General features: G+C 50.4%; 2 protein-coding genes across 2 annotated transcripts; one reads left to right on the forward strand and one right to left on the reverse strand.

Annotated features, from left to right (window-relative positions):
• The first annotated feature begins 10,270 nt into the window (after positions 1 to 10,270).
• Positions 10,271 to 12,853, forward strand: FTH1 (ferritin heavy chain 1). Its single transcript, XM_054563793.1, has 4 exons — positions 10,271 to 10,576; positions 11,873 to 12,019; positions 12,307 to 12,432; positions 12,532 to 12,853. Exons 1-4 carry the CDS (start codon positions 10,466 to 10,468, stop codon positions 12,691 to 12,693), a joined length of 546 nt encoding a protein of 181 aa, XP_054419768.1. The 5' UTR covers positions 10,271 to 10,465; the 3' UTR covers positions 12,694 to 12,853.
• A 427-nt stretch (positions 12,854 to 13,280) lies between these two features.
• Positions 13,281 to 22,643, reverse strand: BEST1 (bestrophin 1). Its single transcript, XM_054563783.1, has 10 exons — positions 22,492 to 22,643; positions 20,917 to 21,011; positions 20,161 to 20,394; positions 19,391 to 19,545; positions 18,912 to 18,989; positions 18,403 to 18,555; positions 16,990 to 17,070; positions 16,520 to 16,671; positions 14,269 to 14,922; positions 13,281 to 13,299 (listed from the first exon to the last, which is right to left on the reverse strand). The coding sequence occupies exons 1-10, from the start codon at positions 22,641 to 22,643 to the stop codon at positions 13,281 to 13,283; spliced, it is 1,773 nt and encodes a 590-aa protein (XP_054419758.1).
• Positions 22,644 to 23,592: the final 949 nt, after the last annotated feature.

Here is a 23,592-nt window from a genome sequence, read left to right on the forward strand (position 1 = left end):
ATAAAAGGAAGAAGACCTCTACACACTAATGCATGGTGATCCTCAGGATACATTGCTAAAGGGAAAACACAAGCTGGACAAAAGTGTGTATAAGATACTGTTTATCTAAGAAAGGAGGATAAAATACAGAGTTTTTTTTAAAAGATTTTATTTATTTATTTTTAGTGAGATGGGAAGGAAGGGAGAAAGAGAGGGAGAGAAACATCAAAGTGTGGTTGCCTCTCACGTGGCCCCTACCAGGGACATGGCCTGCAACCCAGGCATATGCCCTGACTGGGAATCGAACTGGTGACCCTTTGGTTCACAGGCCAGGGCTCAGTCCACTCAACCACACCAGCCAGGGCAAAATATAGATTGTTTTAATAATTAAAATATAAATGGTGGTGGTTTGAACAAAAAGAAGGAATGGGGTAGAGGAAAATAATTGATGCTAGATCCCTTTAAATATATCCTACTTTAAAAAAACCATGTATGTATTTTGCATAACTAATAAAGCTAAATTAAATTTTAAAATGCAATTCCTAAAAACTGAAAGCAAAACAAAGTAAATGGTCCTGAATAATGAGTTGGTAACATAAACACACAGGAAGGAACTGTCCCAAGTAACTTTAAAACATTAATTTTCCCTGGCAGTGTGACTCAGTTGGAGCATCATCCCGTAAACCAAAAGGTCATGGGTTCAATTTCCAGTCAGGGCACATGCCTGGGTCAGGGCGTGTATAAGGGACAACCCACCAATGTTTCTCACTCACACTGATGTTTCTCTCTTTCTCTCCCCCCGCCCCCACCCCATCTAAAACCAATGACCTTGTCCTCGGATGAGGATAAAAAACAAAAACAAAAAAAACACATTAACTTTATTTCCCTAGTGGGGTTTACTTTAAGAAGAAAACGACAAAAGCAAAATTTTAAGCTGTTTTCAATAATGATTGCTTGGCGGTAGTATTAGCATTGTTACTCTAAGACTGTTGTGTACCCAGTGGAGAAAAAATGTAACTAAATAATTATGTAGGTGTGTTTGAGAACTGAGATTTGAGGCATGGGAGAATGGCGAGTCAGATAGAACAGGTATAAAAGTAAATAAAAACCCTAGAATTCTGAATTTGAATCGAAAGGATCAGTATGAACTCACATTTTTTCTTTTAAAAAAGTCTCACATCTGTTCTCTGAAAAATCCTAGTGTTATTGAAGAACACAGAAGCCATAAGCGCTTCTAGAACCCAGTTGGTGGCCTTTAAATACCATTATCAAATAAAAGGAACCAGAGCTCCTTGGAGAAACAGCTGATAGCAAAATAGAGGCAGCAAAAGTAGAAAGTGAGCTTGAAACAGCCCATCGTTCCAGAAGGCAAAAAATTAATCAAAGACTCCGCGGGTAAGGGAGACCGGCTGCCACTGGACCTAAAATGTGACACCTTGAAGTCAATAAAGATAATAATTGCAGTTCATGGAAATATGTCATATACGTTTAAATCCATGAGGTCATAATGATTTAAAAAACCTCATTGGTCACCTTTGGTGGATATTAGAGAACTAACTTTTTAGGAATGCTAGTAAATTAAGAGGAGAGATCAAGTATTTATTCTATCTTTTCTCTAAAAACTATACCTCAGGGTAACCAAGTAGGTGATAAAGGGAAGTTTATCCCTATAGAAATGGTCCACATAATGGCCAAAAAAGAAGTGATAGATATGAATATCACCATTTTGCAAATCCTAATGAATGATCAACAGCTGCTAACAACAGAACGACAAACAGACAGTGTGTGCCTCCTGATGAAAAGACATAATGCCACTGGTAATTTTACCAAAAGATATGCTCCCCTCCCCACATATGATCAAGCCCCTAGGGTTAACTTCCAATTTGCAGGAAATTTAGAGGACAGTGGAACATAGTGAATAACACCACAAAGATGTAGTCAGCTAGATCCAGACTGTGGAGAGGTGGGGAGAAAAATGGAGGGAAAATCTATTCAAAGAGTCTAAAGAGACATACTGGCCATTGTATATCTTACTTGGATCCTGACTCAAACAAACAAATTAGGGTTTTTTAAGGTGTGTGTGAAACTATAAGAAAATTTGAATATTGACTAAAAAGTTGATGTTATTAAGAAATTATTATGTTCTGTGTTGTGTTTCAAAAGGGGAACCATTCCCTTCTAGAAATACATACTGAAATATTAAAGGATGAAATCATTTAATGTATGGAATTTGCTTCAAAATAATCCAGGGTCGAACAGGGAAATGAATGGGGAGACAGATGAAACAAGGGTAACCATGGCCTGACAATTGCTTAAGCTGGGCAATAGGTATGTGGATAAGAGGGATTTTAAAAAATTAGTGATATTTTTAAGCAAGGAGGCATAAAACTTGCATGCTGTAAACTACAAAATATTGCTTAAAAAAAGAAAAAGAAGACACAAATAAATGGAAAGACATTTGTGCTCACAGACTAGAAGACTTAATATTGTTAAAATGTTCATACTACCCAAAATAATCTAAAGATTCAATGTAATCCCTATCAAAATCCCAATGACATTTTTTCCATTTTTGAAGAAATGGGGAAAAAAATCCAGAAATTCATATGGAGTCTCAAAGGACCCCCTAATAGCCAAGACAATCTTTACAAAGAAGAACAAAGTAGAAGGTGTCACATATCCTGCTTTTGAAATATATAACAAAGCTAAAATAATCAAAACAGTATGGTACTGGCATAAAGCAGAGATATACAAAAATTAACTGAAAGTGGATTAAAGATCTAAATGTAAGACCCAAAACTATACAACTTACAGAAGAAAACATGGGGGGAAAACTTCATGACAGGAACAATGATTATTTGGCTATGACACCAAAAGCACAGTTAACAAAAGCAAAAACAGACAAATGGGACTACACCAAACTTAAAAGCTCTGCACAGCAAAGGAAATAATCAGCAGAATGAAAGGGGAAACTACAAAATGAGAGAAAATATTTACAAATATATGAAATAAGTGATGAATATCCAGGATATATAAAGAACAAAAAAACCAAATAACCCAATCTAAAAATGGGCCCAGGACTTGAACAGACATTTCTCTAAAAAACTGGGCAAATGATCAACAAGCCTCCCAAACCTGAATGCTGGGCACTCGCAGGTCTCCAAACAGACCTACAGGCGGTACACTGCACTCTGAAGGGCACAGGCCTGGGTGCCCCAGCTCCAATGTCTTGCTACCAAGAAAACTGTGTTTTTCAGTTAAGTCAAGCTGGACTTCGCCTGGATTGGGGGCTTCTGGAACTCTTCTTCACCTGTAAGGATATTTCAGTCTCCGGGCAAACTAGAATCTCAAGGGCCTTCTTCCACCAGGGCCCATGGCTGATGGTCACAAGCAATGTGCTGGTTTTCAAAATGGCAGTGGGTGCGTCAGGGCCCCCGACCTGGAAAGTTAAATTATCCCATGATTAGGCTCAGGGTTCCAGTCACACCCATCTCAGGTTGTCTGTGCAACCTGAGGCAAGGCCGTCACTGACCCTCTCTGACCTTCTGTTTCCTCCTCTGAAGAGACTGCTTACCTCACGGCTACCTGCCCTACCTCTTCCTCAGAGGCATTGTTGGTTCCAGTCACAATGAGTTGTCAGCCTGCTATGTGTGAACTCTCTGGAATGTTCCGTTTATGGGATGACAGTGACTCCAAGAATGTTCTAGTCCCATCTCCAGGAACTGCGGGGCCTATTTTCTAGCAGAGAATCAACCTTCTATGCTTCTTTCCTCACCCTTGTGACCTCCCACGTATTCTGTGGCAAAGGGAATCAGCCCTCCAAGCAGAGAGCCCATAACCATGGCATCACTGTCCCCTTGGCCCAGCTGGTGGTCACAGTGTTCCCAGGTTCCAGCTGGGAAATCATCCTCAGACCCCCAGAAAGACTCACTTATTCTCGGCATCTTCCATGTAGGAGGGAGAAAGCGCTAGTCTGACTTAAGATGGAAAAAGCAAACCTGTGAGGCAAGGGGTGGGGGGAGGCCCATCCCTCGGTAACAGGAATGGTAACAGCTGGGCCTTAAATGAAATCTGACACAGGGTTCTCGGCAGTCCGTGACCCTGGCGCTCTGCTGGGTACTGAGCTGGGGAAGGGAGAGGCATTGCCAAGGTGAATAGGGCACAGGAACCCCCACCTTGCGGTGTGGGAAGCAGGTGCGTCACAGGTCACCACAGTTCCATGTAGCTTGGCAGCTCCGGAGGGCGCAAGGATAGAAATTCTCAGCTCTGCAGGGGGAGCAAGGGAAGCCTCACTGAGGATACGTGAGCCGGGTGTTAAAAGCTGGGTCATTTTTCAGGCAGGAAAGTCAGGGGAGGGCAGTGAAGCAGAGGGACGAGTTGTGCCAAGTCCCAAGGTGTGAGGGGACCCGTTGCTGGGCCACAGGGAGTGACTGGAAAGAGAGTCCTGGAGGAGTGTGGCCAGCAGGTGGGCAGGGCCTTGGGCCACACAGAAGTTACACTTCTGTCCCTAAGTCCTGGCGAGGGTGAAGCAGAGTTAAGGGCTCACCTGTGTGTTTCATAGGGCTGGGAAGTGCACACCAGAGACAAGTTACAGCGGGACGGGGCACGGGTGGCAAGCAGGCGGCAGAGCAGGCTGGAGATGAGGAGGCTGACCGGGGCCTCTCCCAGGCTAATGGTGAGGTCTTGGGGGTCCTTACTCCCTCATGGGACACTCAGGACTCCCCTGCGCTTGCTACTAGGCCCCATCTGGTGGCCTAGCCAGAAAAATTGACTTGCCCATACTACACATAACAGACTTCACTGGTGGCAGAAAAGTCACTTGGCTGCTCGCTGCAGCTGCTTTCTGTTGCCTCCAAGCTGGGCCAGGCCTAAGCCGCCCTTTACTCCTCCTTCCCACTACCTCACAGCTGCTGACCTCTTGGATTCCAGATGAGCTCCTTTGCCTTGTCCCCCACCTCCTCACTCCTCATAAGGAAGCTGGGGTCCCCACCCCAAAACTCTCTGCAGCCTGATGTTCACGCTTCTCCCTCAATGCCCCTGTCACCAGCAGACAAGGGACTGCCCTTGCTGACACAGCCTCCGGAGGAGTAGGCAAAGTAAGTGTCCACATTGTGAAAGGCTGAGGCAGACACAAGTCTGGATTTCCACCAGGAAGCATTCCCAGCCCCCGGCTGCCAGCTCCTGACAAAGTGAAAGCGTCACCCTCTTTCTGAGGCTGCCGGCCATTGCTCCCCACCAGCCACCCTTGCTGAGCAGGGCCTCCCCTGGTCTGGCCAGGGTGAGCATGGCTGAGCCTGGGTTGTGTGACATGCTCAAGCCATGTGTCTGGGTAGCTCATGGGATGCAACGTGAATTGCGGTGACGGGGACACCCAGAGTGGTGGGGGACACCCATGCTAACATGGGGGAGGACTGGCTCCAGCTACTGTAAATAAATATAGAGATCAAAGTTCAGAAAGGCCAGGTGACCTGTTTGAAGTGTCTAGAGTGTGGGCAAATACCCAGGAGGTCACTTGGAAGGACCCAGCAGGAGAACCAAAGGCAAGTTCCTTGACCCCCAGGGACCTACAGTCTGAAGGTAGACACCAGATATTCCACCAGGCACACGGGCACGGTAGCATGATCACCCCCAAGGACAGCTGTAGGGCTGCAAGCTGTAGACCGGAAGGGGCCCCGGGCTGTTCTGGGCTCTGGGACACAGCCTAAAATGGAACTCAAGGTCTAGTGGGAAGGCAGAGAAGGCGACAACAGTGAGGACCCAGGGTGTGTATTTGGCAGAGGTGTGGGTGCTGGACTGTCCCCTGGGAGCTCCCACAGAGGCGGCAAGGCCTCCCACTCTCTATTACAGTCTAACATCCCAGGTTGAGGCTCTTGACCTTAACCTCCTGGAAAAGGGGGATCCTGGGTACCTACACTTTAAGTCTACATTGCTCCTTGGCTTTTCAAGAAATGGCTTAAGGACAGATTCTCTGAAGTGTGGTTGCATCATTCAGAAATGTACCTAAATTTCATTCAGTATTTTTTTTTTTCAATTTCAAAATTCCGAAACTCTTATTTCTGGCACACGTCCCTCTACTCAACTTCAGGGGGAATCCCAGACATTTGAAACATCAGCTATTTCGTGAAAACGTTACTCAATCCATTCTCTCCCAATCCTCATCTACACTTCCAGCCCCGTGTTTTTTTCTTCATTATAATCAGCTTTACATGAACCACTTCTGGGCTCTGCTTCTTCATGTAACATTGTTTCACATGTACATCCCAGCAACAAATTTGTTTTTGATGACCATACCATATTCCATTGTGCACCCAGTCTTACATTTTAGCTTGTGTTTCTGCCTCAGATAAGCCCTGGACTTCTATGAGGCTCCCACCTCTGTATCTGTAAAACACGGTGATTTGGAAAACACAGACGTCCGTGCTAAGCCTTGACTGAGTGGCTGTGATTTTACTAGTGATGGAACCCTAAATTGTAACCCCACAACAACAACCCTTAGAAAGGAGAGACCCAACATCTGCCAAAAACTCCCCATGAAGCCAGAAGGCACTGAGGAATAGCTAGCTAGGGAGGTGACACGCACTCCGTCCAGCAGAAACACAGCCTGGGGCCTGGCCTGGTGATCTAGACCCCTTTAACCCTGGTCCAGCCTGGGCAGCCAGCCACATGAGGAAATGGGAGGTGCTTTCCCTCCCTCACCCTAAAGTTAAGTCACAGCCCGCCAAGCCTTCCGCCCCTCCTTGACAAAGCACTTTTGAAGCCCATGCCCAGCCCCTCCAGGCCAGCAGTGCTGAGTCATGGTGGGACAGCAGTTTCGACTACAGGTCCCCACTGAACGAGTGTCCTACAGAAACAATCAGCCAAACTCTCCTTCTTTTGCCTGTGGCTCCTCCCACCGAGGCTGTGTCCCCGGAGGCGGAGGCGGGCCAAACTCCCCGCCTCCTCAAAGTCACGAGGAGCTGGGGGTGGAGGGGAAGCGGGCTGAATTATGGTAAACAAAGGTCCAAAGACTAGGCCTTTGCTTCAGAAGACTCTAGAAGCATGGAGTTGGCGGCTCTGACACCCCGGTTTCCCAGAAGGTGGGGAATGGCCTAAGCAAACAGACACAGACACACACACACATCAGCCCAAGATTTTCCTTTCACTCTTCCCATCTGACGTCCCCCAGTGCCCTTCTAGAGCCCAAGCTGTCCCTCAGTTTTGCTGGGAAGTTCTCAGCGGCCGCTGTGTTTAACGAAGCACGGAGCCAATACTGATTCATGAAACCTCCTTTCTGCCACAAACCCACTTCATTCCCGTGAATCCAACTTCATGCTGGTTCTGTCCACATGACGTTCTGAAAGGTGGCACCTCCATTCCAAAACCTAGTTGGCCTTCCCCCCCAAACCACATTTCCTCCCGCTCCCTGTCTCAGCAAATGCCGGCTGCAGCCCAGGCAAGAAAGCTGGGGCTCTCTTGCCCACCCCCACCCCTCACCTCCACTCCCCACGATATCCAATCAGCCACCTTGTCCCATCTGTTCTGTCTTCTCTGTGTCTCTCAGATCTGCTTTCTGTCTCCTCTGCTCAAGGAGAAGTAGGGCTGTTGCCTCCCAACAAGTACCCAGCCCTTCAGCCTGACCTTGATCCCTCCAACACATTCAATCGTGAATGCATCTGTTCATTCAACAAATACTGAGCACCAAGTAACAAGCACCTTGCAAAACGCTGGGAGCCCAGGATGAAGACAGAAATAACGCCGGCCCTCCAGCAGCTTAGTGTATATAGTAGCAGGGAAGGCAATCAAAATGGCATTCAAAGGTGTGACTTACACGCATGAATATATATTATGGTTATTCCCTTTCACTGTTTATAGGACCTACAAATACCATCAATTCAATTGGTCATTTGAATTTTAACTTTGATTATGGCATCTCTTGTCTTACAGCTTTTCATTGTTGCCAAAACCCCTACTGCACATTGATAGCTTTTGACAGCCTCAGATTACTCCTCACCCCCAAATCCTAAAATCATCTTCTATATATTCTAGTAACTTTATAGGCTTTTTTTAAGGCTTGAATCTTTAATCCACCTGAAATGTTTTGAAATACAATGAGTCATTTTATTCCACATGACTTGTTTCAGCATAATTGAAAAATCAATTGTTTCAGCATAATTCGTTGAACCAACTTTCTTCCCTAATTTGAAATGCTACTTTAGCATCCACCAAATTCCCATTTGATATGGGTAAGGGCTGTTCGTCGCACCGATGTGATCATCTCTTCCTGTGCCAGCACCAACTGCTCCCAGTGCTTTACAGTTTGGGGTTTTGTTGTTTTTTTTAGTACCAAGGAGGCAAATCTACCCTTATAACCTTTTCCCCCCCAAATGCTTATCATTTATTCTACACACTTCCTCTTCCAAATGAACTTTGGATTCATTTTGTCGTTTCCAAAAACCACTTAATTTTACAGAAATTGCATTGAATTTATAGGTTTATTTTAGGAGAACTGACGTCTTTACAAAACTGGAGTTGGCCATCTGGAAACATAGTGTCTCGTCATGGATGGAAGTTTTCCTACCTGTCCAGCAGTAAACATTTAGTTTTCATCACACATTTCTCGTTAACTTCATGCTTAGGTACTTTCAGCTTTTGTTGTCAATAGAAAGATTTTTCTTTCACTACATTTTCTAACTGATGGTTATTGTTATATAGAAAAGCTTTCCAACTGTTGACTTTGCTGTACTCTTATCCTAATAGTTTTTCTGTTGATTCAGTGTAAGCGTTCTGAAAACACTAAAGTGGCTAGAAATCCCATAGTGTCCCCATGTCCTCCAGGATAAAATGTAACCCCTTTTTAATGGCACACTACCCTTCCAGCATTCTCCAACATGACTCTACTGTCCCAGACAATACACTTTCTTAAGGTACCTTGGACAGGCCACGTGTTTCCACACCTTTATACCTTTGCATACACTCTTCTCTCTGCCTGGAATTCCCTCTCCCATCACCTTTTTCCACTTCACCTTTCCTTGCCTTTTTCTCCAAACTTAGCCCAGGGTCACTTGTCTTAGGGAAGCCTTCCCTGACCTACTATTCCAGACTGGGAAAGGCACCCCCGTCTGTCCTCCCAGCATCTTTCTGCTTATTTTACTGTAGCTCTCTCTCTCCACTAAATTTTTTCTGAAAGTAACATATGCACATTTTGAAATGAAACAAGTGCCACAATTCCGATCAGCAACTTGTTTTAATATTTGAATAAAATCCCCCTCTCCCTTTTTTTCTTTAAGGTTTGGAAGTGCAGCTTCCAGTTTCAGGTTTGTGAGCATGGCGGGAGGGTTCCTGGATGTGTCTCCCACCTCTGTGTAGAAGGACCTGCCTAAGAATAGTGAACCTCGAAGCCGGCAGACTCGGGGACAGGAGATCCGGCCTAGCTCCAGTTCTGGCACCCAGGAACTCACACCCAGCTTGGGACACGGCCGTAAGCCACACGCAGCGGACCTGCCCCACAGGGTCCCGGGAGCCTGCCGCACCTGATAAAAGAGGCCGTTTCAAAATGGCCACCCAGTATCGGCTCCAGGTCTGAGTCGCTTCTCTTTTGTTTCTTCTAACCTCCGATCTCTGAGTTTTAAGCACCACCAGTAATTTTGTCAGAAAGCCAGGTGGCTCACTCACCCCCATGGCTCCCTCGGGGAAGATCGCCCGCCCGGCCTTTGTTGCATAAACTGCAGTGCCCAGGAGCCATATTTGTTCTCTGCAAAAGGCGGCCGGGCTGATCCGAGATGGCAGTGGGCCCCACTTCTCCTCGCTCTTTCCCAGCCCACCCTGACTCATTCGGCCTCCTAGGGCCCATGTTTCTTTCCACTTTACCAGTCTGCAACGTCGGGGTGTGGTAACTGCTGCTCCTCCGCTCGGATTAACAGGCCCTAGGCCGACAGCACTGGAGTGCCGTTAGGGACCTCAGAACCGCCCTGACGCCCCTGGGGCCCGGGACGGTTTCCTGCTGGTTGAAAGGCCCAGGACGCCACTGCGGTCCGGGATCGAGCTGGGTCTCCCATTCCCCCCCCCCCCCCAACCGCTTCGTGCAGAGCAGCGCCATCACCTCCCCAGGGCTCCGCCACACACCCCCCTCCCAGGGCTGTGAGCCTCCCCTCCTCTCCCCCTACTCTCCCCCGCGCCCCCGCTCCCCCGCAGCGGGGCGGAGCCCCGCACCCCCAGGAAGGGGTGGGGCTCAGCTCAGCTTGGCGAGCGGGAGGTGTGATTGGTCAGGGCAGGTCTGACGCCCACTCCTGCTATAAAAGCCGGGTGGCTGGATCCTGCGCCACAGTCTTCGCTGAGAGTCGCCGTGGTTTCCTGCTTCAACAGTGCTTGAACGGAACCCGGCGCTCAATCCCCATCCCAGCCAGCTTCCCAGATCCATCCTTCTGCCACCTTCTTACAGCGCCCTCGGACCGCCCAAAGGTCCCCGCCACCGATCCAGCTCCGCGAAGCCGCCTGTCCTCAGCCGCCCATCATGACCACGTCCACCTCGCAGGTGCGCCAGAACTACCACCAGGACTCGGAGGCCGCCATCAACCGCCAGATCAACCTGGAGCTCTACGCTTCCTACGTCTACCTGTCCATGGTGAGGCCTGACGCCGTCTCCCCGGGTAGCGGGGCGTGGGACAGGTGCCACCTCTCGGGGGTGGGGTGAAGGTGTGGCTACCGGTCGGGGGTATTCTGCCCTCCTTGTCCCTCTGTGTGCGCCCTTTGGGAAAATGAAGACTGTTCGAAGTCTCTCAAGACTTGCGCAGAAATTCTGGGCACTTTGCCCTTTCCGGCTGCCTCCTGGGAAGGCTTCCTCATAGGAAAGGGCCGCCTCTGTGCACCATTTTGTATTTAAGGAGAGCCCGTTTTCCGGAAATCCCGGGATTGCAACACTTAGAAACTGTAAAATTCTGCAGTTAGAAAGGAGGATTTTTCCAGTTGCACCCCTTCTTCTGAGTCGGGTCACGTGCCCCTAAGGCCCTCTGTTTGCTTGGTGAAGAGGTCCAGCTCCCATCCCCCTGGGCATGGCGGAGCCTGCTGGGTAATGGTGTCGAATAGCAACCTTGGGGGCTGGTACAAAGTGCCTTATCTCCCGTGGGCCGACCACTCCCAAGCAGCTGTCTCCACCCCTCTGCTCTGCTTATCTCTAAGCCTCACTGGAATTGAAGCATATCTTTAGACATCTCCCCTTCTGTGGACGCAAAGTTGTCTTAGTTATCTGTCCTAGTGCCAGGGTACTTACTTCTTTATCCTTTTTGTGTCTGAGAATTGTAGCCCACTCATTGAACTCTGAGTTCTTGGATAAAATCCGCCAACAGTTAACTGGGCAAGGCATTTTTCCCTATGATTGGTGGGATGTTTTCCAAAATCCTAAGAGTTATCTTATGGTTCTGCAAATTATCCTAGACATGTTCTAGATGGATTTGAAAACAGGTCTGGATTTCTATGACTGCCATTCTATTTCACTATCTCCTGAATACTGCAAGTGTCTAAACCTGGAATCAAATTTTTGCTTTCTACTGGTAGTATTTACGTTAGCCTCGCTCACAGTTGTCACCTTGCCTAGTGGGTTAATTTTAGAAATCCTCAGTCTGCCTATAAGCTGGCAAGCTCATGTTTGACATGGGTTTATCAAGGAGGAGGGAGAGAAGGCACTAATAGTGCGGGGTAAATACTCCAGCACCCTGGCCAGTGAAATTTGACACTGGCTCTCAAAACTTTGCAGTGTACAGGCCCTGAAGACATTTCATACTAGAGGCAATCCCTATGATATTCTAAAGGTTCCTTGTAGTAAACTCTAAATTTCAAGTATCAGGTTTCATCTTTGTATTAGAGACTAGAAACCAGTCCAGGAACACAGCCCGCCCCTAACATGTTCATGTTCCACTTCTAGTCTTACTACTTTGACCGTGATGATGTGGCTTTGAAGAACTTTGCCAAGTACTTTCTTCATCAATCTCATGAGGAGAGGGAACATGCTGAGAAACTTATGAAGCTGCAGAACCAACGAGGTGGCCGAATCTTTCTTCAGGATATCAAGGTGAACAAAAGATCCTAGAGTTGTTATGCTACAGGATTAATTTAGCAGTCCTCAGGTGCCAGATACCACTCAGTGACTAGCAGTTTCCCTTTTTAAATGATGAGACTTCTGCTTTTATGCTTATTGTGCCCATCCTCTTAAACTAAAATAGGCAAATGGTAATGGGCAAGGATGTTACATTGGAAACTTATTAAGGGGAACTTAGACATTCCTTTTGTCGAAAGGTTATGTATTAGGTTTAATTGGTAGAAACTATAGATGCATTGACCTAACTTCTCTTCCTTCAGAAACCGGAACGTGATGACTGGGAGAATGGTCTGAATGCAATGGAGTGTGCATTGCACTTGGAAAAAAGTGTGAATCAGTCACTGCTGGACTTGCACAAACTGGCTACTGAAAAAAATGACCCTCATGTGAGTATTGGCAACCGGGGAGTAAAGGGAGGAACTCATTTTCTTTAGTTGGCTGGGAAAGTTGACCAATAATTTTCTGCCCATTCCATTTTTTTCTAGTTGTGTGACTTCATTGAGACTCACTACCTGGATGAGCAGGTGAAATCCATCAAAGAACTGGGTGACCATGTAACCAACTTGCGCAGGTTGGGAGCCCCTGCATCTGGCATGGCAGAGTATCTCTTTGACAAGCACACTCTGGGAGACAGTAAAGATAGCTAAGCCTTAGGCTGCCTCCCCACAGCCACGGGAGTGACTTCCCTGGTCACCAAAGCAGTATGTGCATGTTCGAGTTACCTTTACCTTTTCTATAACTTGTACCAATCATCCACTTATGTCCTTCATTTGTACCATTCCTTCAAATAAAGTAATTTGGTACCCAGCTGTTGTCTTCGAATTCTTGGGATGGGCTGGCATGCTAATCAAAATGAAATGCCTAAGAGAATTTATATTTATGAAAATTCTTAGTTTATTAATCTTTAGTTACACGAAACTGCTAAGTTTGGAAAAGATACCAAGGCTTTGGTGTGTTGAATTCAGGCAGGACTTAAGGACACCTGATTCTCAATTACATGTTTCCGGTAGTTATTCTAGCTTTCATTACTTGTATATACAAAAGGCACTTAAAGGTTTAAGTAGTCCTGAAACTAATGATTGTTATTACCCATTGAGCTAGCCACTAATTCAGGCTGTCACAGGAACATACGTCTCAGTGTGGACAGCTATGTGGCTATGACTGGATCGAGTGTCCCGCTGGTGTACACGCAGGAAGGACCAGGCTGGTGAAGCATTCCCCCTTGAGAAACGGGCTAGGAATGTGCTTCATCCCTGTTGAAAATTGGAGAAAATTTACATGAGTATAGAGGACAACTTCATTTTAATACCGAATTAGCTTCAGTAGGAGAGCAAAGCCTGAGATGCTAAACACTAAGAACCAATGACTATTGTCCGGAGATCACAGAGCCATTAATATCCTCCCAAACAAGCTATAGTGATTTGTGTCTAGCTCTAGAAGCAAGCAGATGGTAACCCTTCCAGGTTGTCAGTCCAAGCTGTTTGTTCTGACCATAGAAGCAACTGCTTGAGAATCTAGAAATAGGAAGTGAAATGTCCCTTCCTCAGGGTGGGATGGGGGTGCAGTGCAGTACATGTATAATTGGCTGAATAGAAATAACCTGGTGGTTTTGTGACAGCTTGGGTTGACCCCAAGAAAACAGGAAGAACATTTGAGTCCTGAGGTCCCCAAAGCAGACTGCTCTTACTCTAACCATCTGCCAGTTCCCAAAGGTGTGGCACTCTTTGCAAGGGTTTCAGGGCCACTGAATGAGTGGTCTTGGAGGAGTGTGCGTACACTCTCCCAGCTAAGCCTGGGCAGTGAGTTGAATTTTGGGGCTACGATCTAGAGCTCCTTGTTCTGCCCCATGATTTTGTGTCTGCCACGCTGTTTAAAGTGAGCCAGATCCAGTGATAACGTCCCCCATCTAAGCCTGGCCTGGTAGCCCTTCCTCTGGCACCATTTCTGTCAGTGCAGCCTCATCTTCCCCTAGGTCCCAGGGACTCCCTGGTGATGCCAGGCTCCGGTGAAATGAACAAACGCCTCCATCACTTCCTTAGGGCCCCTGCTTAGGTGGTCAAGTATATGCCCAAGCCACTGCTGGGCATAGGTCCAGCATCCTCTGGCAGACAGAACCATAAGGAAATCATGGAAGAAGGGTAGGCTCAGCAAGGGAAGCTGGGGAGAGCGGATAAGTATCCAATGAGAGGGTGCAGTGATCCTGGTTTGGATGGAAGACAGACCTGTTTTCCAAGGCCCAATAGGGATCATGATGATCTTTGAGCGTAGTGTGTATGTTGCTTGTCGATTGTGTAGGTAGTTCTCTGTGATGACTTCCAGGGACCTCTGACATGTCAGTCAGGTCAAACTCGACAGTTTTCCTCTTAATGTGACACAATTCCAGGTGCTCCACTGAGGCCCTAGCAAACTCTGGGAGCGAGTCAAAGCTCTTCTTGGTCCCAGGAGTCAGAGACTGCAGGCTTTGGTCTTTGACAGTGCTGTCTATGCCTGAGACTCTGTGAAGACTTGAGGTTGCTGATTGTCCTGGTGGGAATACCATAGGGATGGAGCTGAGAGGTGTCTGTGGGGCACTGTGGTAGCCTGACCTCCCGTCCAGTGCAGCGGACTTAAAGGCATCCTCCCTCTTCATCTTGCAGGCCTTGCTGTCTTCCTGGTCCCTAGAGCTCTTTCTGGCCCCCCTGAGGTTCTCGGGCTGGCCCTCATGGAGAAGGACTTCTTTCTTGGGCAATAGTAGTTTGGTCTTTGAGCTTGTCCTGGGGGTCTGGTGGTCGTGGGACTGCAGCCCCAGAAAGCAGCTGATGATGCCACTGTGAGCACCTTCCTCCTCCTCCTCCTCCTCCTGATGTGGCTGGAACTTCATCTCTTCCTTATGCAGACTGGAAAGAAGCAGGAAACTGCAGGTTGAGTAGAGGGAACAAAGGACTGAACCAGACCTTATTTCTCCTCTCTTCTCTCCCTCTGGCCCAAGGTCAAGGACACACACATCCTCACAATGCCCCTACCACCTCTCTCCTGATCCATCCTGTACCTCTTCATTAATCCCTCCTGGTCTCGCTCACCAAACTGTTGTTCTGTGGCTCCCTCTTGCCTTTGTTAACACTCAAATTCCCTAGCCTGGCATTTAAGGGCTTCCTCTTCATCACCCATGTCTTCCCTTTCACCTGCCTCACTCCAGGCCATCTGAATTACTGGTCCTCAGGGAAGGGTGGTTAGATGAAGCCCAGGAGGGAGTCTGGGCAAGCCAGGGATTTGTGGCTCCAACTGGGGAGCAGATCCCCAAAAAGAGAAGTCTGGCTTCCTAGGAGCCCAAGGCCTTTGCTCTGCAAGAGAAAGCCTGCCTACCCTGGAGTGGGCCTGCCCTTGCCCTTGCCCAAATTCTCCCCATGCTTCAAGGCCCAGCTGCAGGCCTAGCTAGAGGCTACCTCCCAGGTGGTCAATGGTGACCCCTCTTCTATGTTCTGTCCTTTTCCCAGGCATCCAGTACCTGTAGTGTATGTCCAGAGTTGGGGCTCCCTCACTAAATTGTGTGTTCCTTGGAAGCATGGCCTATCCATGAGTAGTTTCTGTTAATTCCCCTCCATCTCCCCAACCTTCAGGTGATGGAGTTCAGACCATGTAGAACTCAAAGGCAACCTCCAGAAATGCTTCTGACCTGAGCAAGACTTCATTTGATCACTTTTCCAAACCTTGTTCACGCAAACTACGGAACTCTAAGTACAGCTTAATAGGGTATTTGGTTCTTCAAAGAACAAGAAGAGAACAGAGCTCAATACTGTGGAAGAAAACTGTGATGGTATGGACCCCAACATGCACCCAAGTCTTTTCCACTCTCATCCTAGAAAGAGAGTGCTCTCTGGGGCGGCTCTTCAGCCCACTGTGGCCCTGCGGGACAAAGCCTACCCAGAAGGTACCTGTGATGACCCAGCCTCCTGCTGAGCATGCCTGCCACCCCTCCCCCCTTTTCATGGCCATGCCATCCCACCACTGCCGTTCCACTACCCTGGTTTATCAGAAAACAGTTCTGGACCGGAGTCAGGCACCAGGCTTTGACATCCCTACTGATCACTGATCACTGACTGCCCTTGAGTAAGTCCCTTCTCTCTCTGGGCCTCTGTTTCCACCTCTGGACACAGGGGGCTTAGACTGAAGGTCCCAGGGGCACTGAAGCGGTACAAGGTAGGAGTGAAAGGCATGGCGGTGAACCAGACATACCTGGCCCACATGTGCTAGCTATGTGATGGTGGGCTGGGCAACTTACTTAACCTCTCTGAACTTGGGATTAATCACCTGAAAACTTGAGATGACAAACCAAGGTCATTGGGAAGGAAAAAAAAAAAGTTAATATCTATAAAGAGCTTAGTATAGTGCCCTGGACTTAGTAAGCACTCAGTTCCTAGGCTATTCTAAGTTCCTAGGCAGACCCTTGCACTTGGGGTTTTCTCCCCAACCACATGGTTCCCTGGCACTGCCCACCTGATGTTGAAGGTGGAGCCAAAAAAGGAGGGTCGGCGAGACTGGACAGAAGCAGCAGTGTAGGGGGGTTGTGGTTCTGGGTCATTCCAGTACATGTCCTGCTCCACTGGGGGCAGGTCCTGGTGCATCTCGTCCACAGCCAACAGGGACACCTGGGTGCCCAGGACAGAAGCAGAATTCCCACAGAAAGATTAGCCCAAGCAGGACCATGAACGTGCCGGGTGACCTTGGGAGGCCACTTCTGTGTTTCTGGGCCTCAGTTTCCCTACTTGCAAAAGGGAGAGACTGACGTCTACCTGAAGCCTCAAAAGTTGGGGTAAGAATCCTGTGAGTGAATGGTTGACGGGGGTGGGACAGGAGGCAATACACTGCCAGGCCTCTACAGCACTGCAGGGTCCCGTTTGGGTATCTCCCTCCCTAGGTCCTGTCTGGGGAGGGTCCATGGGATAGGCTCCCTCCCACCCCCATACCTGCAAGCTCCTGTCGACAATCCAGTTGGTCTCAAAGTCATCATCATCTTCTCCAAACGGGTTGATGAGCTGCTCTGCCACCTTAGGGGTAGGTAACATTCTGGAAACCCTCAGGGAGAACTCCTTGCAGCCTTGCTTCCCACCTTTAAACCTCAGCTCCTGACACTTCTGTCTCCTAACCCTCTCCCAGAATGCCCCTCCTGCCTGACCGTTGTCTCGAAAGCCACCACCTAAGGGCTCCAGCCACTCACACACATGAGCACCCATACACGTTGCCTTTCCCTTCAGGACACTGGGCCTCTCTGACTCCTCCGAGCCAGTCCCCTCCCCCCGCCCCAAAAAACCCAGAGCTGAGCTCAGCCCAGCCACCACCTTGGTCTCCCCTCACTGCATCTTACGTGGAGTGGCATAATTCTGTGCATTCGTTCAGTTACTCACGCCTGTTTTCAAACATTGATTTATTCATTATTCTCTAACACAACAGGCTTAATGCTGAGGCTGTGCTGAATGAAAGGGTAGGCCAGGTGGGCAGATTCCCGGGCACTGGCCTCTGAAGTCTCCTGACTAAGCCCTGCCGTGCTGGTAAGTGCAGCGCACTAAGGTTCAGGGGACACCCTGCAAGCCACCGGGGCACCACCAGAGAATTTCAAGCAGCAAAACGGGGTGGTCTGGTGTGGTCTGTAGGTAACTGGGGGAGGGGGAGAGGGAACAGCTGTGGGAGTGTGAAACATGGACAGAAGCGAGAGTGCGGGAGACAGCAGCACCACCAAAACATAAAGGAAGAGCAGCAGAGCGGGTGGCAAATGGATGGATGGATAGAGGCACAGAACACTTATTCAGAATTCCTGTTAGAAAGAGCACTGGATGTGATGGGCAGGAATCCTGGGATAAGCCACTGGGGTGAGGACAAAGACCCCCAGGCCCCCACCAAGGACAACTTGAATAAAGAGAGGTGGTATTTATCTGTCTTCTAAAGGGTAGGGACCCCTGGTAGTTAACCTCAGGGCTTTTGTTTTACTAAGCAGAGGGAACAAATTTGGGACCTCATGGTTGGGGACAGTGAGAAGTTGTCTCACCAGCATGACCAGCCGCTGCCACTCTTATTCCATGCATTCCCCTTGCTCTGGACAAACAAGTGGACGTCATGCCCTTGAGGAGGCATCAAAAGGTCTGACAGCTGAGCTTTCCCTACTACGTCTCTCATGCTTGCGGTGTTCCAGGCCCCGGGTGAACAGTTGCCATCAGACAAAGGCCTCCCGCAGGTCCCACTCCCTTTTGAGTCTCAGTTTCTTTCTCCGTAAAAAGGTGGAGAGACTAGAGAGCCAAGGTTAGGAACCAGTGCGCTACTGTCCTCTCCTGGCTGGCCACGCCCCCGGCCACGCCCACAGCCCAGCCTTGTCTTGGGAGGCTCACCTTTAGCCAGCCAGCATAGAAGAAGAACTGCAGGAATGTGAAGACAGGCACAACGAGGTCCAGCTCATGGCCAGGGTAGGCCTTCGCTGGGTTCAGAAACTGCCGCCCAATCAGGCAAGCCAGGAAAAAGCTGTACACCGCCACGGTCACCACCTGGGCAGGAAAGGAGGCAGTGGGAACGGGCTGGGTGGGGACCTGGGGCTCGGAAGCTCCCGAGGCTTGGAGGACAAGGCCTTGCTCTGACTCACATTCATGTGATTTTGAGTCTCTGTGATCTCCTTAAAATGGGATAATCAAACAGCCTCCCCAGGCTGGACCTGGCAGGAGCCTGGACTCTTCAAACTGGGTGCTAGAGAGGACCTGCGGAGTCCAGACCCAACTCCCAGGGTGAGCCTCTTTCTCAGCCTCTGAGTGGGTCCTTCTCATCACAGGCTGCTTCCTGGGAGCCACCCCCCCCCGGGCCCCGCTTCGGTTTCCCAAAGGGGCAGCTTCACCAGCCTTGCCCTCACCTGCGTGTACACCAGCGGGACACTGATCCAGTCGTAGGCATACAGTTGTCCACACTGCGTGCGCAAAGTGTTCATCTCCTAGGGGGCAGGAGGGAGGGTTGGGGCTCTGACCAGCACCTGCTCTCAGGGGCTCTTCCCCAGGTACCAGGTTCTGGTGCTCATGGCCCAGCCCGAGATGTGTGGTCTTAGGCAGCTCACTTAACCACTCTGTGCCTCAGCCTCTGCATCTATCAAAAAGGAGCAGGGTCTCAGAGGCTCACTTTCCGGAGGGGATGGGAGGGGACTGTGGGAGGGGCCCCACTGCCTTGTAGAATAACGACAGAAAAGGCCCTACAGTCCGAAGGCAGCCTCCGGGAAGACCTTCAGGGACTCAAGCCTTCTCTTTGTGGGAAGCCTTGTTCCACCTGGAGGCACAACCCCCACCCCCACCCCCGCCACCCCCCAGCTCTGCAGCAGCCCTCTCTGTGCAGTGCGCTCACTGTCAGCAGGCTCTGGAGAAGGACAGGGTCCCGGATTCGACCTCCGATCCAAGCTTTCATCGACAGGTTGGCAAACCATACCCAGGGCACCCAGAACGTGTTGTGCGGCAAGCTCAGCTTTTCTAAATGCTTGTGTTCCGCAGGGGTCATGAAGCCTGCGGGGTAGACAGAAGAAGCAGTGGGTGGGGGGACCCGCAGAAGGGGTGGCTCGCCAGGGGGCCAACATCTGCAGGGGCCCAGAATTCAGGCCCAAGTCCCTGCTGAGCCCATAGGGACTTCGGGAGCTCCTTTGCCATTCTCCTTCTTTCAAACAATAATTACTGAGTGCCTACTATGTACTGTTCTGGGCTGAGAATGTGAGCCGGGGCCGGGGGTTTGGGGGTGGGGGGCGCGGTCTATTTTATTAACCAGCACCTGGTCAGGGAAGGCCAGAGACTGAGGTCACAGGTGTTCAGGCCTGGGAACACAGAGAACAGGAGAACAGGATGGGGGATGGCAGAGAGAGGTAGATCCTGGTTCCTCACCACTTCCAAAGGCCCTCCACCCCGGTCCACGATCCCCTGCTCTTCCCTTATCCCTCAAGGTCCTTAGGCCTACCTCAAACCCCTACCCTCCCAGGGTAGTTTCCTGACCTGGCCCCGCCTTCAGACACCTAACTCGACCCCCCCACCGACCCCCAGGTCTCGACCCCACCCCGCTCCTGGTTCCCACCCAATCCCCAGCCCAGGGGCATCCGGTTCCACCCATCCCCCAGCTCCGGCCCCGCCCACCTGCTTTCACTAGGTGCTGGGAACTGGGGAAGCGCTTGTAGACCGCCGCGCTGACGCTGCGCAGGATGAGCACGCTGCCCAGGTTGGCGTAGCGCATGAGCGTGCGCCGCAGCAGGCGGCCTTGCTCATCCTTGCCCTCCACACAGCCCGACACTAGGTTCATGAGACGGTCGGGCCACGGCAGGTTCTCGTACTGGTTCCACCAGCGGGTCACGACCAGCGTCACGTAGAAGCCTGGGCAGAAAGGGCGGGGGGCGAGGGGCGAGGGCCCAGGCTGCGGGCAGAGCCTGGCGAGGGCGACGCCTCTGTTTCTCCTTCTTTCTAACGATAGCCGGACCAGCCCCGTCCCTTCTGGAAGGCGCTCGGGAGGGGAAGGCCATCAGAGCCCGTCATGGAGGCGAAGAGCCTCGAGTTGCCTCTCCCGCACCCCGCCCCCGTCCATCCCAGAAATCTGTCAAACCCCCTCCGCGCCCCCCACACACACCACCACCAGCACCACTTCCCGCCTGCGCGGAGGCTCCAGGGACCATGATGTCAGCGCTGCCCTCAGAAACTGAGGTCTTGAGTGCTCACAGCAGGAGTCCTTCCTAATGTCTAACGTCAGCCCCTCTGGTTGCAGTCTCCCCGTTTCCCTGAACTCCAGAGAGGCATTGACATGACACTGCCCTCCACGTCCGACTACCCCCCAACCCCCGCGCTAGCTCCTCGTCGTCCTAGCAGCCACGGGGACCCGGACACCCCGAAGAGGGAGCTCACCCAGCACGAAGGAAATGGGGATAAGCTGGATGTAGCTGTCGCAATACAGAGTCAGCTTCTCAAACATCACCTGCTGTTCCTCCGTGAGGGCCATCCTGGGGAAGGGGTCGGGGAGGAGATGGCCAAGACCGCCCCGGGTGCAGCGAGGCCCGGGGCAGAAGCGTGGCTGCCTCTCTACCGCCCCACAGCCTCCCAGTCCCTTTTACTGGCCCTTCCAGCTCGGATTGCCTGAGCCGAGCCCCACTCCTTGTCTGGTAGCCCTGGACTGCAGCGGAGCTCCGTGGCTCAAGGAGGTGCCCCAGGAGATTTTCCGTGAGGCATAGAAGGGAGGTCCGGTCAGCTTTAGGTATCCCCTCCGCCGCGGGCCCTGCCAGTCCTGCCATTTTCTGGGGCTTCTTTTAAAGGATCCAAAGGACAGTTGCTGTTCTTTTTAAGGAGGTTGAAACAAAGGGTGTTTGGTCTTTAAAGAAACGCACGATAGGGAGGATCGAGTAAGCAAGCACAGAGGATTTTTAGTGCAGTGAAACCATTATTTACAACACTGTAAGGGATGGTGGATACAAGTCATACATGTGTCCACACCCATAGACTGTACCATGCCAAGGGCGAGCCCTCACGTAAACTGTCAAGTGGACTTTCGGTGATAATGGTGTGTCCATGTGGACTCATCTATTGTAACAATGTATCATTAAATCTGGGGCAGGATGTTGATAATGGGGAGGCTCTGTGAATGGCGGCGGGGGGCGCGGGGCGGGGGGCGGATGGCCAGGACACCTCGCTGTGAATGCTGCTGTGAACCTAAAGCAGCTCTAAAAAAAAGTCTAATAAAAAAAGTATACTAGTGCCCTAGTAACAATCAAAGCAAAACAATGTGCTTTGTGATTAGTATTATCACTATGAACTCGAGACTTCATGTATTTGATATTTTCAATCAATTCAGTCGTTAGTGCTTTTTCTATTTAAAACGCTATCATATATTTCTTATATATTCGGTGATTATATCTGTCCTATTTTTTAAAAAAGATTTTATTTATTTATTTTCAGAGAGGGGAAGGGAGGGAGAAAGAGGAAAAGAAACATTAATGTGTGGTTGCCTCTCACACGCCCCCAACCGGGGACCTGGCCTGCAACCCAGACATGTGCCCTGACTGCGGATGGAACTGGCAACACCTTGGTTCACAGGCCAGCGCCCAATCCACTGAGCCACACCAGCCAGGGCTATATCTGTCCTACGTTTTATTGTTTAAATAAACACTTTTACTGAAGAGAAAAAAAAAAGTACTGTCTGGACCTGTGAGCCTGTGTGGAATCCAGGAAAACAGGCTGGCTGAGTGGGACTGGGTACGACCTGGCTTCCAGGACCCGCCCTGTGTTGGAGGCATGGGTGTCTGAGGTGCTTCCTCCCATTCTGCCTCCTTTTCTCTCCTCCACAGCTCCCCAGGCCTGGGCCACAAGCTCAGCTAAGCCTTAAAGGTCTCTGGTGCATGGGTCCCCTGGATGGCTTGGAGGTCCCCCAGGAGCACCAAGCCCCAGCTGCAGTCCTCCTAGGACCCACCTCGGCCCCTCGGCCCATACCTATAAATACAGCGGATGGTGTAGTAGCTGAGCAGGAAGATGAGGAACTCGCCGTAGAGCAGCTTGTAGATGCTGCCCCGCCAGCACAGCAGCAGGCGGGAGAAGGAGCCTAAGCGGGCGTTAGCCACTTGGCTCGAGTAAGTGACGGTCATGGTCAGGCTATGACTGGGCTGCTGCAGGTGGGCTGGGGCCTGGTGGACAGAGAGGGACACGGACGGAGGCCCGGGAGAGAGCAGGGGCCTTGGTCAGAGCTCATGGGTCTCCTAGGCCAGGATCCTGCCCTGCTCTGGACCTCAGCTCTCCCTTCAGGACACCAAGATGGGGATGACCTCTAAGGCCCTGCCAGCTCTGACCACCCGGGGGAGGTAGGAAGTGAACCCAAAAACTGCCCACAACCTTGGCAGGGAAGCCTTAAAGAGGCCCGTGCCCTTAAATGGCATGACAGGGACAATGACAACGGCACACACACTGGTCCCTGTCCTCTGTAAGCTCTCCAGGCTCCCTCAACCCACCCTGGAGACAGAGTTGGCAAGGGGCGTGGTCAGTCTTGTCTACCCTCCTGTTCCCGTGGCCCAGAGCAGAGCCGGGCTAGCGGAGATGTTCAAATAATGTTTGCGGGAACGAGGCCCTAGGGCCTTTCCACCTGCTGCTCTTCCTGCCTGGGGGGTGCTCTTCCTTATCCAGCTCTGCGGCTCCTTCCCGTGTCAGGTCGCCTCTTCCTAAACAATGTCCCCAACCACCCTACCTGAAAATAGCATCGCAGAGCCACCCACACTTTCTATCTTGTCACCTCGCTCAATCTTTCTATACAGCACTTAATCATGTTATACTTGAAATTATATTTTGCAGACTGTCTGCTTGTTTACAGCCTATTCTGTCCTTAGAATGGCAGCTCCTACTGTGGTCTCAAAGGAGGTGCCCAATAAACATCTACAGAAGCCATGATTGACGCCCACCCTCCCCGACTCGCCCTGATGCAGCCGCGCTGGCTCTCTCTATACCTAGTGCACACCAAACTCATGCCCACCCAGTGCCTTTGCACAGACATATGGGTGCCCACACTCCTGCACACATTACCTGTGTGTATACATCACACACACA

The sequence above is a fragment of the Pteronotus mesoamericanus genome, unplaced genomic scaffold (genome assembly GCF_021234165.1).
Source record: "Pteronotus mesoamericanus isolate MK-2021 breed Mesoamerican mustached bat unplaced genomic scaffold, CSHL_Meso_final scaffold_83, whole genome shotgun sequence".
In the NCBI taxonomy this organism is placed as follows: domain Eukaryota; kingdom Metazoa; phylum Chordata; class Mammalia; order Chiroptera; family Mormoopidae; genus Pteronotus; species Pteronotus mesoamericanus.